General features: G+C 56.3%; 2 protein-coding genes across 4 annotated transcripts in view; one reads left to right on the top strand and one right to left on the bottom strand.

The window, feature by feature from the left end:
* The window catches only part of PRPF6 (pre-mRNA processing factor 6), a 50,402-nt gene extending 46,122 nt beyond the window's left edge, over positions 1-4,280 (bottom strand). Inside the window, exons 1-3 of the mRNA XM_055104965.1 lie at positions 4,012-4,280; positions 2,076-2,244; positions 446-564 (exon numbers count right to left, since the gene is read on the bottom strand). Coding sequence (XP_054960940.1) covers positions 446-564; positions 2,076-2,244; positions 4,012-4,082 — 359 coding nt within the window. The 5' untranslated portion in view covers positions 4,083-4,280. The remainder of the gene's footprint in view (positions 1-445; positions 565-2,075; positions 2,245-4,011) is intronic.
* A 1,235-nt stretch (positions 4,281-5,515) lies between these two features.
* On the top strand, positions 5,516-11,169 carry SAMD10 (sterile alpha motif domain containing 10). Of its 3 annotated transcripts, none has more exons than XM_034952158.4 (6): positions 5,720-5,919; positions 6,928-7,044; positions 7,883-8,064; positions 8,147-8,318; positions 9,447-9,587; positions 9,747-11,169. In XM_034952158.4, exons 1-6 carry the CDS (start codon positions 5,829-5,831, stop codon positions 9,767-9,769), a joined length of 726 nt encoding a protein of 241 aa, XP_034808049.1. In that variant the 5' UTR covers positions 5,720-5,828; the 3' UTR covers positions 9,770-11,169. The 3 variants fall into 3 exon arrangements, with proteins under 3 accessions (XP_008960552.1, XP_034808049.1, XP_063457240.1); XM_063601170.1 differs by having other exon boundaries at positions 5,762-5,919; positions 6,945-7,044; XM_008962304.5 differs by lacking the exon at positions 6,928-7,044 and having other exon boundaries at positions 5,516-5,919.
* Positions 11,170-13,867: the final 2,698 nt, after the last annotated feature.

The raw sequence follows: 13,867 nt of genomic DNA, 5'->3' as shown, positions 1-13,867 counted from the left end.
CAGACCAAGACCCTCAGGTGGCCTAAAAGCTAAGCAGACACACATACACTATTGCAACTTTTCTCCAAATATAAAACAATTCAAGACAAAACTTTTTTTTTTTTTTTTTTTTTTTTTTTTTTGAGACAGGGTCTCACTATGCCAACCAGGCTGGAATGATCATGGCTCACTGCAGTTTCTACCTCCTGGGCTTAAACGGTCCTTCCACCTCAGCCAGCCAAGTAGCTGGGACTACAGATGTGCACCATCTGGCTAATTTTTAAATTATTTGTAGAGATGAAGTCTTGCTACGTTGCCCACACTGGTCTCAAACCCCTGGGCTCTAGCTATCGTCCTACCTCGGCCTCTCAAAGTGCTAGGGTTACACACGTGAGCCACTGCGCCTGGCCACAAAACTTTTTTTTAAACTTGGATAAATATTGTGAAAGGCAACAATTTCTTTTACCGTCTTTCTTTTCTTCTTTCATCCATCCTTTTATCCAGGGCTGCATAAATAGCATCTGCTTCCTCATCATCTTTCTCGTAGGGTCCACTTGAGAAGAGGCTCCCAGCATAGCCATTAAACTGAGAAGCAAACAACACGTGTAGAGGTCAGCTTTTCCTTCAACACCATCCCCACCAGCGAAACGGAGAAGATCTCTACTTGTGAAATACTTGCTAAACTATTTTCTTCAGCCAACGAAGCCAAATTAAGGGACAGTCTACAATATAACTGGTGACTACTCTTCAAGCGTCAAGGGCATGGAAAACAGAGGAGCCCCCCAATTGGAAGCGACCAAGGAGACATGACGAAATGCAATGGGGGATCCTGGACTAAGCCTAAGCCAGAAAGCGGACATTCATGGAAAAACATGAAATGCAAATACGACTGACAAATTAGTTAATAGTACTGTGTCAATGTTAACTCCTTCGTTTCAATAACTGCACTAAGGTCATGAAACATCGGGAGAAGCTTGGTGAAAGACGTGCAGAAACTTTTTTTGGGGGGGGGCACTATTTTTGCAAATTCCTGCAAATTTAAAATTATTTCAAAACTAATTTTTTTTTTTTTTTTTTCTGAGACAGAGTCTCGCACTCTCGCCAAGGCTGGAGTGCAGTGGCACAATCTTGGCTCACCGCAACCTCCGCCTCCCGGGTTCACAGCATTCTTCTGCCTCAGCCTCCAGAGTAGCTGGGACTACAGGCACACGCCACCATGCCTGGCTAATTTTTGTGTAGTTTTAGTAGAGATGGGGTTTCACCATGTTAACCAGGATGGTCTCGATATCCTGGCCTCATGATCCGCCCACCTCGGCCTCCCAAAGTGCCGGGATTATAGGTGTGAGCTACCGCGCCTGGCCTCAAAACTAAAATTATTTTTAAAAATTTTCCTCAGAGGAAAAATGTCATCTGTTAGAAGACAGTTAATCGGTATTCAGTCAGCTGAAGTTTTTCTTTAGATGTCTTTTTAGAGGGCAAGCACTAAAGCTAAAAAAAGCAAATACTATCACCAATTCCACTTTAAGTTTTTATCATTAAAGACTGGCAGCCAGGCGCAGTGGCTCACGCCTGTAATCCCAACACTTTGGGAAGCCGAAGCGTGCGGACAACCTGAAGTCAGGAGTTCGAGACCAGCCTGACCAACATGGAGAAACCCTGTCTCTACTAAAAATACAAAATTAGCCAGGCATGGTGGCGCATGCCTGTAATCCCAGTTACTCGGAAGCTGAGGCAGGAGAATCGCTTGAACTGGGGAGGCAGAGGTCACAGTGAGCTGAGATCGCACCCCTGCACTCCAGCCTGGCCAACAAGAGCGAAAGTCCGTCTCAAAAAAAAAAAAAAAGACTGGCCAATAGGAAATGCCAAGGCAGTGGTCCTAACACCTGCAAGAACATCTCTTCTGAGGGACAAAAAGTGCACATTTCTCCGTGTTTTTCCTGCTCCCTCTCACTCTCAGTAAAGATGTTCCATGAATAGCTAAAATTTAAATGCATGAGCCACTCCAAGCTATTCATTACAGACACCAACACACACTGGTTAGGTCAGCTGCTCCCAGAGACTGGCTGGAGGAGCCACGAAAGCCGGACACATCTCACCTCATCGTAATTGGTGTCATTTAGATCCTCGTCGTCATCATCAGCAGCCTGGTTTTTCTTCATCTGGTCCCCAACGGTTCTCTTGCCTGGGGGTGCATGGCGATCATCCACAGGGTCATTTGCATCACGGGCGGGCCCAATGTCTGACCGCGTGGTGAAGCCAGTGGCACTGCAGGAGACCCCCAAGACACCGGGTGTCTGAATAACTCTGTTCCTGTGCTCTTCTCCACCCCTGGTTATCACTTACTAACACCTCTTTTTCTAACACCTTTGGGAAACCTCCAAAGATCCTGGTGACAATGAACTGCAGTCTCAAACACTTCTGATCTTCTCTGCTTACCTGAAGGTTTCAGCCTACCCTGATGATGTTACCAAGGCAATCTCTCTCCACCCTAAGGCTTCAATCATCTCCCCCTCCACATCCAACCAGGCCCTTAAACCCAACTTGGTCCACACTGAGCTCGTCTGTGCCCACCTTACAGCTGCTCTGGGGTGTTTCAGCCGATAACAGCTGTCCCAGATGCCATGGGACCATGATGTAATTTTTGCCTCCCTCTCCCACTTTCCCCATCCTGTCTGTCCCCAAGTACTAATGAATCCACTTTCAAAATCCCTCCTTCCCAGACTATGACTCCCATCACAGCTGGAAACCAAGTTACCTCTCCCTGCCTTTAGCCTTCCTCTACTTCAACCCATGCTCTGCCAGATGATTCTTCCCAACACACAGCTCTGAGTAAAAAATTCTGGGCCGGGCACGGTGGCTCACGCCTGTAGTCCCAGCACTTTGGGAGACAGAGGCGGGTGGATCATGAGGTCAGGAGTTCAAGACCCCCCTGGCCAACATGGTGAAACCCTGTCTCTACTAAAAATACAAAAATTAGCCGGGCGTGGTAGCGGGCACCTATAATCCCAGTTACTCAGGAGGCTGAGGCAGAGAACTGCTTGAACCCGGGGGGCAGAGATTGCAGGAAGCTGAGATCGCGCCATTGCACTCCAGCTTGGGCGACAGAGCAAGACTTTGTCTCAAAAAAAAAAAAAATAAATAATAATAATAATAATAATTCTGAAGGGTCATGATCTTTCTAACGTCTCCAGGAGCTCTAGCCTGACGCTCAAGGCCCCTCCAACCTCCTGAGCTCTATTCTATTCGCTGTACATTCCACTCACACTGGACTCCCTCCTGTTCCCTGGGCTTCCTCCTTGCCTCACTTTTTTTGAACTCCCACACGCAGAATGTCAGTTTCTCTTCTATCGTCACCGTTTCTACAGCCCTAAGTCCAGCTCTCTTACTAAACTTGGCTCCAATGCTACTCTCCATTAAGCATTGGGTTCTAAATCTGGTCCTCTTTACGTACTTATTTATGGTAATACCAAATCCTCCTTAGTGAGCTTCAGGTCCTCTGAAGATGCTGTCAATATCGGAGCCTTGTGTGTGCCCCACAGATTCTAATATCATACCACCACCAAGAAAAACCCAGTAGTGTTCCTCATCAAATGAATAGCCAAATAGGATAATAACGACTGCTCACTTATCCAGCAACGTACGGTGGTCATCTGTGTTGCAGGCATAGAGGACCCAGGCACGCTTAAGGCGGGGCGGGCGGGCGGGGGGGGGGTGTCAGCCCGACCTGAGGAAGGTGGTCCCGTGTTTCCACTACACATCAGATTCCTCTACTCCTCACTGCAGACCGCATACAGCATTACCCATCTTACAGACCAAAACACTGGGCTGAGAGTCAATGTGTCACATCTAGGCGGCAAGCAGGATGCACACACATGTATGTCCTGACCCCAAAGCCCGTTGCTTCCTGCAGGGATTAAGCCGATCCACCAAGCGTCTTTCAGACTGCGCGGCCATAGACCCCCGCCCCCAAATACGCGCACTGCGCTCCTGTAGCCGGGTCCCCGCCCCTCGCGCGCCGCCCCCAGGCCTCACCCCCGGCCCAGCCCCGGCACGTAGCCGAGTGGCGCGGGCATCCCTAGGAACGGTTTCTTCTTCTTGTTCATGGTGGCGGCGACGACCAAGGCTAGGAAGGAAAGGAATGAGGCAGCGGAAGAGGGAAAGACGCAGAGACTCTAGGCTTCCACGTCCGATGCACTCCGTAGCAAAGTGTCGCCGTCGTCGCGTCACCCGCGCCCCGGAAGCAGAGCGCTCAGTCCGCACACGCCCCGCCCACTTTCGATTCCCTGGGCGGAAGTCCCGACGTGCTGGTTCGACGACTTCCGGCCGCGGCTAGGGGGCAGGAACGTGGCAGGCGCGTGCGCGGGAGCGCCTCCTCGTGGAGAGGCGGAAGAAGCTAGGTCGAGCTTGCACTGGGACCCTAACTGGCCCCTGGGGGCTAAAAACAGCCTGGGGCATTGCTGCTTCCCGAGTGCTCTGATGCAGTCCCGAGACCTGTCTGTGAGGGTAGGACCCATGGTCCCCTCCCTCTGAACCCATGGCCCCCTCCCTCTGAACCAGCCCAGCTGCCCGCCCTCGCCCCTGGTGCGCCCTGTCCGAGCAGAGCTGTACCCTGTCCAGTTGTGTAGAGCTTGTGTGTACTGGTTATGGGCACACTGCTGCCCTACGCTTTTAGTACTCACATTCTTGAACCCCCATTCAGGCATCTGTCCCTCCAGTGGGACTAGAGACCCCACCCACGCCCGCCAACATGCCTTGGACATTCTGGTGAGGGCCACATCCTTAGCTCCTGGAGAGCTAATTGACGAAATAAATAACCGCAGCTGAGCTGTCGGGAACACGTCAGTACATGAACTTGGCTGTCAAGCATGTGGGTGAATTCTCTGTGTGTGATTAGTGGGGTGTGTGCACAGAGGTCACGTGTGCTCGCGTTTTGGGTGCAAGTGCATGACTGTACTCTGTGCATGCATTTCTACATGTCTGTGTGCATCTCTGGTCCTCCTGCTGTAAGACATCCTCCAGAGCCCCTACATACACCCAGGGAGAGCACCCAGGCTCCTGGGCAGAGCAAGCCGAATAGCTGGTTGCAAGCCTGGCCTGCTGCTGCATCAGGCAACCACAGTTCCCTAGCCCAGCCCCATCTCAGCACTTCTCACTGGACTCCTGGAGCAAACACACCGCTCCGGCCTGCTACAGCCTCCTTGGAGTTCCCCTCTGCCCCATCTCCAGGCAAGCCCCTTTCAGTTACAGAGCACTGTACCGCCCCCTCTCCCCCGGGCACTGAGCCAGGTTCTGGGGCTGCAGAGGGAAGGGAGAACCACCCTGATGTTCACAGTGGGGTGGGCGGTAAGCAAGAGTCAAGCTGGTTTCTCCGGGGAAGCGGGTGCCTATTTGAGGGCGAGTAAAGACGTAGGAGACCGAGGAAAGTGTGTGGGAGGGGTTGACCTGCCCCTTGTCCTGGCCCCGGTAGGTAGAAGGCCCCTGTAAGATGCCCCTCAGCCCACCCCCACGCACAGAGGGGCCCGACCTCAGAGGACGCCCGGCAGGTGCACGGGGACTCTCCTCCGCGGAGCCGTGCCCAGGGGCGCACGGACGCCCCTCGCCCTGGCGGACAGCCTTGGCGCACGCAGGCCCGCGCGCCGCCGACACACCTCGGAGCTCCCGGAGCGCGCCCGGCACACAGGGCTCGGCGGCAGGTGCCTCGCCGCGCACACTCGCGGGCCGCGGGGACCGGCTCGGGCGCGGGGCCGGCTGGGGCGGGGCGGGGCGGCGGCGCGCGTTCCCCGCCGGCCACACCGGCCGCCCTGCACTCGGCGAGGGGCGTGTGCGCGGGCCTGGCACCCGCGGGCCCCATGTTCACCGAGCTGAGGTCCAAGCTGAGCCCCCCGCGTGGCCGCGCCGGGGCCGTGCGCGCGGGCTTCGGGGAGCGCCGGGATGTGGACGGTGAGCGGGGCTGGACTGGGGAGCGGGGATTTCTCGGGCGGGGGTCTCAGGGACCCAGAGGCACGGGGGCGGGGCGGGACCCGGCGGGCTTCGAGCGGCGGTGGCTGGGGGTATTCGGCGGAGGTCCCGGCTCAACGGGGTCCCGTAGCCTTTGTCCTGCTTTAGGGGGCAGCCAGCCTCAGGCCTTGGGGGTCAGCGCGCCCTTGGTTTGGGGTGACGGGGTGACAAGCCGGGGCGCCTGTGTCCAGGCTGGGACTACGCTCGGGTCACCTTTTCCTGCGCGCGGGGAAAACCCTCCCCCGCTTTTGCAGTGGGGCTGAAAGGGGGCCGAGGTCACATCCCGCCTCGGTGCCCCCGCCCCATTTCCTTCTGGAATCCTGACGTTGGGGCGGGAGGGACCGGACCGACAGACCGCGGGACGGACGGAACTCCCTCCCGGAGTGCAGGCAGGAAATGGGCGGAGCCTGCTTGGCCGGGGCAGGTGCCGTGCGGGCTGAGGAGTCCGACGGGTTTCCCCGGACTGCCGCGCGCTTCTGCACCAGCCCCGCCGCTCGAGGCCCTGCAAAGCCCGGAGACCACGGCGCCTGTCCGCTGGAGGGCGCGGGCTTAGAATAAGCCTTTTCCCACAGCACTAGGGGCCACCTCGGGGCGGTGGCCCACTGAGCACACCCTCTGCTGACCCCAGACCTCAAATTTGGAGTCACCCAGGGGTCCGGTTCCTGAAAGTTGCAAGAATGGGGGCGGAAGGTGTTATGTCTCATAAGTCTTACAGGGGTGGGAGGACGGGGAAGTAGGATGTGGTTTCCGCCGATACTTAGACCTCCTAGACACATCCCCAACCCCTGCCCTGGGTGTGGAGTGGGTGGCTGAGTCTGAGGCCGGGAGGGTCTCTCACTCTAGGGTGGATGGGATGCGGGCCCTAGCGTGGGAACCTCACCTGCCCTGCTGAAGGCCTGGGTGCTATAAAGACAGGGGCAGGCCTGTGCCCACCTTCTGTCTCCCCCACAGGCTCTGTTCACTTGCAGACACCATACAGAGCCTTCATTCATTCATTCATTGACAATGAATGTGGGGTGCCCCTCTGTAACCAGACCTGGATCAAGACGCCTGCCTCCCCAGACTCAGGTCAGCAGTGCCCCCAGAGATGATGACAAAGCTCAGATGAAACACTTTAATGCAGTTACTGTGGGAAGAGGGAGCAGAGAGCATCACCGTGGGTCCCCAAGCAATGGCTGCACCCCACATACCTGTGCTGACCCGCCCATATCCAATGGGTACCCACCATTCACGTGGCCGGTGTTGTCCCGGGCTGCAGGCCCTGTGGGGGGCGGCACAGCTGGAGAGCCCAGCGCGTGTTTGCGGAGTGAGCCCTGCTTGTCAGTTGGCCCACAGTTCAGGCTGTCAATGAGTCATAGTCAGTGAGTCGGGCCCCAACACCAGATAGGGCTGTGTGAACTGGGTGCCTTCAATGGCGATGGGCAAGCAGCATCCTCAGCCCGGTTTCCCCAGCACAGACGACCTCCCTGGACTCGGGATCTGCCTTTCCTCAAAGCAGGCCGTGTGTGCACTTCCTGGTCTGGTGTGGTGTGTGCAAGACTTGTGGGCCAGCCCAAGGCAAGGGTGAGGTCAGGGCTGTCCCAGGATAGCTCCTCTTGCCATATGTCTCAGGTTCCCTTCCCTAGAGGGCACATCCTCTGATCTAAGAATCCATCCTGCTCCCCTGGGTGAGGGCTGTAGACTTGCAAGATGAAAGGTGTTTCCAGTTCTTCTCTTTTTGTGCTGGGTGAGGTCCTCGAAACAGGTCCTGCACACTTCCTTCTTCCTTTGGAGGCTTGGGAACCCCTCACTGGGGAGGCGATTTCCCGCACTAGTGTGGAGGAGATGGGGCAGGGAGCTAGCTCTCAAGTAGAGGAAGCCTCTGGTTCTGCCCTTGACTGCCCTGACCAGGCACCCCCACACACAGCCACTGCCCACTTCAGCTTCTGCCGGACCCTCCTGGAGCACACGGTGTCAGCTGAGAGCATCCCCTGCCACTTGCCTCGGACACCTGGCACCAGCCTCACGTGGCATGACTCCCGCAGCCAGAGGGCGGCCAGCAGCAGGCCAATCAAGCTCCTGCAGCAGCCCGGCACAGACACCCCCCAGGTACCCACCCACTCCACCCACCTCCGTCCCTGCCCTCCTTCTCCACCACTCTCACTCTGCCTGCCACGCCCCTCCCCTGCAGGGCCGGCTGTACTCTGACCACTATGGCCTGTACCATACAAGCCCCTCGCTGGGTGGCCTGACCCGGCCCGTGGTCCTGTGGAGTCAGCAGGACGTCTGCAAGTGGCTCAAGAAGCACTGTCCCCACAACTACCTCGTCTACGTGGAGGCCTTCTCCCAGCATGCCATCACCGGTACAGTGGCGCTGAGGGTGCTGTGGGAGTGGGACTACCTGCCTCAGAGTGTCTCTTCCCCACACTCAGCCTGCCTTTCTCTTGCTGTTGTTTTCGTCTGTCTAGTTTCTCCTGTGAATCAACCTCCCCTCTGTTCTTCGTCTCCGCAGAATCTGTCTTTTCTATCTCTCTGCCTTTTTTTTTTTTTTTTTTTTTTTTTTGGTGAGACAGAGATTTACTCCTGTTGCCCAGGCTGAGTGCAATGGTGCGATATTGGCTCACCACGTCCTCTGCCTGCCAGGTTCAAACGATTCTCCTGCCTCAGCCTCCCGAGTACCTGGGATTATAGGCATGCACCACCACGCCTGGCTAATTTTGTATTTTTAGTAGAGACGGGGTTTCACCATGTTGCCCAGGATGATCTCGAACTCCTGATCTCAGGTGATCTGCCCGCCTTAGCCTCCCAAAGTGCTGGGATTACAGGTGTGAGCCACTGCATCCAGACCTCTCTGCCTTTCTTCTGTGTCTCTTCCCATCTCTCTGTGCTGTCTTCATCTGGCTTTTCTCTGTTCCGTCCCTGCCTTTTGCTCTCCTTCCTTTCCCTCTGCCTCTCTCCTTTAAGTCTCTGTGTGTTTTGCTGATTCTCTTTCTCCCTCTGAGTTTCTCTATACCCCGCTTCCTCTCTCTCTCCTCCCTCTCTCCAAGTCTCTCTGTGCCCCTGCTTCCCGCTTCCTCTCTCTCTCCTCCCTTTTTCTCTTTCAGTCCCTGCTTCTGCCTTGGCTCAGTTTGTTTTTTGTTTGTTTGTTTCTGAGAAGGAGTCTCGCTCTGTCATCCAGTCTGGAGTGCAGTGGCACGATCTCAGCTCACTGCAACCTCCACCTCCCAGGTTCAAGTGATCCTCCCGCCTCAGCCTCCCGAGTAGCTGGGACTACAGGCGCACACCACCAAGCCCAGCTAATTTTTATATTTTTAGTAGAAACGGGGTTTCACCATGTTGTCCAGGCTGGTCTTGAACTCCTGACCTCAAGTGATCTGCCCGCCTCGGCCTCCCAAAGTGCTGGGATCACAGGCATGAGCCATGGCACCAGCCTTGCCTTGGCTCTTGATGCCTCTGTTGGCTTCAGCTCAGCCCCTCTTTCCTCTCCCCAGGCCGGGCACTGCTGCGGCTGAATGCGGAGAAGCTGCAGCGGATGGGGCTGGCCCAGGAGGCCCAGAGGCAGGAGGTGCTGCAGCAGGTGCTCCGCCTGCAGGTGCGTGAGGAGGGGCGGAGCCTGCAGCTGCTCAGCCAAGGTCAGTGTGAGGTGCCAGAGAGGCCTGGGGGCTGATGGAGAAGCCCCTCTGAGCGCGGGGTGGGATGACCTCAGGAGGTCGGCTGCGGGCCCCAGTAAGGGCCCTAATGCAGATGATGCCAAAGACCCCACCCCGTTCTCACCCTCTTCCATCACACAGCTTCCTTCGGGAAAATGTCCTAGCTGCTGTTGAGGCTTGAACCCAGACCCCAGCACTGTGATGGGAGTCCACGGCTAGGGAGGAGGCCAAGCTGGCCCCGCAGCACCTCTTGGACCCTGCGGGATGCCGGGGCGGCCAGGCTGGCCCAACGGACAGACAGGACCAGGATCACACCTCCAGGCGCCTCTGGTTGGACATTCCAGGTCGTGCCCTGGGGCTGGGTGGGTAGGGGGCTGCTTGAGTGTGGCCCCACCTCCTGGGACCTGAGCCCAAGCCCTCCCCTGGTGCAGCTGGCAGCATGTGGGGCAGCTGCCTGGAGCCAGAACCGGTTTGGATGTCCCCCCTAGACTCCCAGGGAGTCTGTTTATTTACATTCCCCTCTCCACGTGATGTCGGTCCCCCATCGCCTGCTGAGTCACTTGTCTGTCCACCCACCCAGCCCAGTTCTAGGTCGTTCCCCAGCACCTCCAGGTTGGCCCACACAGGTACCATAAGCTGCCTCGGCTCCCTGTGGCTTGTGCCCATGCACCTGCCAGGGCCCAGCAGGCCAACCCATCATCTAGAGTAGTGGCCATCAGCACCCGCCTAACGGGCACCATGCCAAGCACTTTCATCATCATTTATACATCGTCACCACACCCCCGCTATTCATGAGAAGTAAAGCTGAGAAAGGACCAGATTGACCAAGCGCCAGAGACAAAATGTGGCACAACAAGGACCCCAGCCCTGTCCAGGTGGCTCCGCACCCAGGGCCCAGGCTTAGCAGTGCTCCTTGCCCTATCTTTGGGAAAATCTTGCTTTTTTGGTCTTCCCCCCTCTCGCCCTCAAGAACAAGGGCCTTGTGCGTGGGCCTTCCCATTGCTGCTTTCCCAAGGAGGCCTGGATTCAGGGGAGAGGCCTTCCCAGGGCCACTCCCCTTACACCCTCCCAGAGGCCTGAGCAACCCCTCTCTGGGTGGTTTGGGGCTGGTGCTGCCTGGCGGCAGGACAGTGAGGGCGGCCCTGGCCGCCTCCACCCTCTTGCGCCTCTGCCCTCTCCCAGTCCCCTTGTGGCTTCTGAAAATCTCAGGGACAGATGAGGCTGAGCCCCCAGTCCCCTCTGTGTGCTTTGAGCCTCCAGACTCGAGGCTGGTCACTGCAGGTCCCAGGTGGAATTTGGACAACTGGCCTGGCCGCTCCCATCCTGTAAGCCCCCACCACGGGGAGACCCTCATCCCTGCCCCCGTGTGGCTGCGCAAGTATTCTGCCCGCCTCCCACCATCAGCCTTTGCCCAAGGGGCCCTTCTGCCTCTGCTTCCCTCCCTTCTCCTCTGTCTTGCCCTGGCCCACGCACGCCTGTCTCGTCTTCCTTGTTTTGCGCTCACTTTTTTATACTCTGACAAAAAAAAAAAAAAAAAATCAGAAATAAAGCTGGTTCCCAAGTGCTGGCCGTGCTGGGTCTGTGAGGAGAGGGTGTCTGGGCAGCCGCGGCCACCAGGGGGCAGTGGTGTCGCGCCCTGGAGGGGCGTCTGGGCAACCCCGCGCAGAGGCTGGAAACAGGGCTCAAGTCACGCCTGCGGGCGGTCCCCAGTGCTGGACACAACGCCCGACACGCTGGAAGGGACGGCCCAGACAGCGCGTGAGGGTCCCGCGGCTGCCGTGACAGAGGACCACGGAGGGGTGCTGAGAACAGCAGACATTCATTCTCTCTGGAGTTCTGGAGGCCGCAGTCCAAAATCCAGCTCCCTCGGGGCCTCCTGGGGCGACTCCTCACCTCTCCAGCTTCCAGTGGCTGCCGGGGGAACTCGGGCGCATGGGCATTACCCGTCTCCGCCTCTGTAATCAGATCACCTCCTCCTCTTCTGTCTCTTAAATCTCCCTCTGTCTCTCTCTTATAAGGATGCTTGGATTTGGGGCCACCTGGGTAATACAGGATAATCTCCTCATCACAAGATCTTTCATCACATCTGCAAATACCCTTTTCCCAATAAGATCCCATTCACACGTTCAGGGATAAAACACGAACATCTGGCCTGGTACGGTGGCTCACGCCTGCAATCCCAGCACTGTGGGAGACCAAGGCAGGAGTGTCGCTGGAGGCCAGGAGTTCAAGACAAGCCTGTGTGACATAGCAAGACCCCATCTCTACAAAAAACTTTTGAAACTAGCCAGGCATGGTGGCGCATACCCGTAGTCCCAGCTACTTGGGAGGCTGAGGCAGGAAGATTCCTTGAGCCCATGAGTTCAAGGCACAGTGAGCTCTAACCACACAACTGCACTCCAGCCTGGGCAACAGAGCAAGACCCTGTCTCAAACACACACAGATCACAGCACACACACACACACACACACAGCAATCAGACACATAAGAGCATAAACCACACACAGAGACTCAATGACACTGACACCAGCAAACACCAACACACACAAACACATGCATGTAGTTGGCCAGACACACAGACACAAAGGTATGTAACAGCATGCCCCCATACAAAGATGTCATTACACAAATACACAAATACTAGCATGCAGACACACAACGACCTCCTAACACATAGAAACACATGAGACACGGCACATCCCCGGTGCACACAAACACAATGTATTCCACGACACCCTGGCATGTAGATGCTCACAGAAAACAGCCGTCCCTCACCAGCACCCTGACACTGAGACATGCCGCAGCCTGGACACATGGATGCTGAAATCCAGACACATTGTCCCCAGGTACCCTGAGGTCTAGTCGCCCAGATGCTAAAATACAGACAGGCATTGGTCTCACCTAGCATGGGACACTGTCATATCCTGACACGGCAATGCCCAAACAGGTCGCATGTATGGACACCCAGACTTACACAGGGAGAGCTGACGGCCTTGGCTGCACCTAAGGGGACACACACTGACCCCTCAGGAAATCCTGCTGGTCCCGTCCCCAGGGTGGGAAAGGTCAACAAGGGAAGGACGTGATGACGCTAGCCTCACAGGGAATGCCCTCCCCTTCCTCCTCGGGTCACACAGGCTGGTGTGCACTGGCCTCTCTCTGACTCAGATTCCCGAGGGAAGGATTGACTGACTGCCTCTTCCATAAGAGCCAACCTCCAATCTCCATGTGAGTGCTCTGCACCAGCCTTGAGTGAAGCAGATCCCAGGCCCCTTTGAGGAAAGGCAAAAATCTTACTGCCCAACCCCCTAGCAGTGCCTCTGAGCTTGCTCCACGGGGTACAGGGAAAGGGGCCGACTGGGCCGGAAGGGCCCCAGCGAAGGAGACACACCTGGTAGTTCCATTTCCTGACTAGCAACTTCCAGTCCACATCAATTTTAAGGAGTCCAGAATATTTGTAGTATGCAAAAAGGGGCATTATGAAACTTTTGAAAGTCTGTTTTAATTATCAAAGTAATATATGCACATGGTTTAAAAAAAATGCTGGCTGGGCGCGGTGGCGCATGCCTGTAATTCCAGCACTTTGGGAGGCCGAGGTGGGTGGATCACGAGGTCAGGAGTTCGAGACCAGCCTGGCCAGCTTGGTAAAACCCCGTCTCTACTAAAAATACAAAAAATCAGCTGGGTATGGTGGCACGTGCCTGTAATCCCAGCTACTCAGGGGGCTGAGGCAGAATTGCTTGAACCCGGGAGGCGGAGGTTGCAGTGAGCAGAGATGGCGCCACTGCACTCCAGCCTGGGCAACAGAGAGAGAGACTCCATCTCAAAAAAAAAAAAAAGCCCTATGGGCACAAGATGAAAACCCAGAGTCTCCTTGACTCTTCCCTCCTGAGGCCTGAGGCCTTCCCTGGGAGATGGGTGCTGTGAACAGGTAAGAATGGCCCTCCTAAGGCCAGGCGCAGTGGCTCACGCCTGTAATGCCAGCGCTTTGGGAGGCCGAGGTGGGCGGATCACGAGGTCAGGAGATTGAGACCATCCTGGCTAACAGGGTGAAACTCCGTCTCTACTAAAAATACAAAAAAAATTAGCCGGGCGTGGTGGTGGGCGCCTGTAGTTCCAGCTACTTGGTTGGCCGAGGCAGGAGAATGGCATGAACCCAGGAGGCGGAGCTTGCAGTGAGCCGAGATCGCACCACTGCATTCCAGCCTGGGCTACAGAGCCAGACTCTGTCTCAAAAAAAAAAAAAAAAAAAATGCCCTCCT

Source organism: Pan paniscus, chromosome 21, assembly GCF_029289425.2.
Source record: "Pan paniscus chromosome 21, NHGRI_mPanPan1-v2.0_pri, whole genome shotgun sequence".
Classification (NCBI taxonomy): Eukaryota; Metazoa; Chordata; class Mammalia; order Primates; family Hominidae; genus Pan; species Pan paniscus.
This window is presented reverse-complemented; position numbering and strand designations above follow the sequence as displayed.

Excerpts from the sequence above, each read along its gene's own strand:
- SAMD10 (XM_034952158.4), top strand. The coding sequence starts at position 5,829 with ATGTTCACCGAGCTGAGGTCCAAGCTGAGCCCCCCGCGTGGCCGCGCC. Across the intron at positions 5,920-6,927 it reads GGAGCGCCGGGATGTGGACG|GCTCTGTTCACTTGCAGACA; the intron begins GTGAGCGGGGCT and ends TCTCCCCCACAG. Across the intron at positions 8,319-9,446 it reads CTCCCAGCATGCCATCACCG|GCCGGGCACTGCTGCGGCTG; the intron begins GTACAGTGGCGC and ends TCCTCTCCCCAG.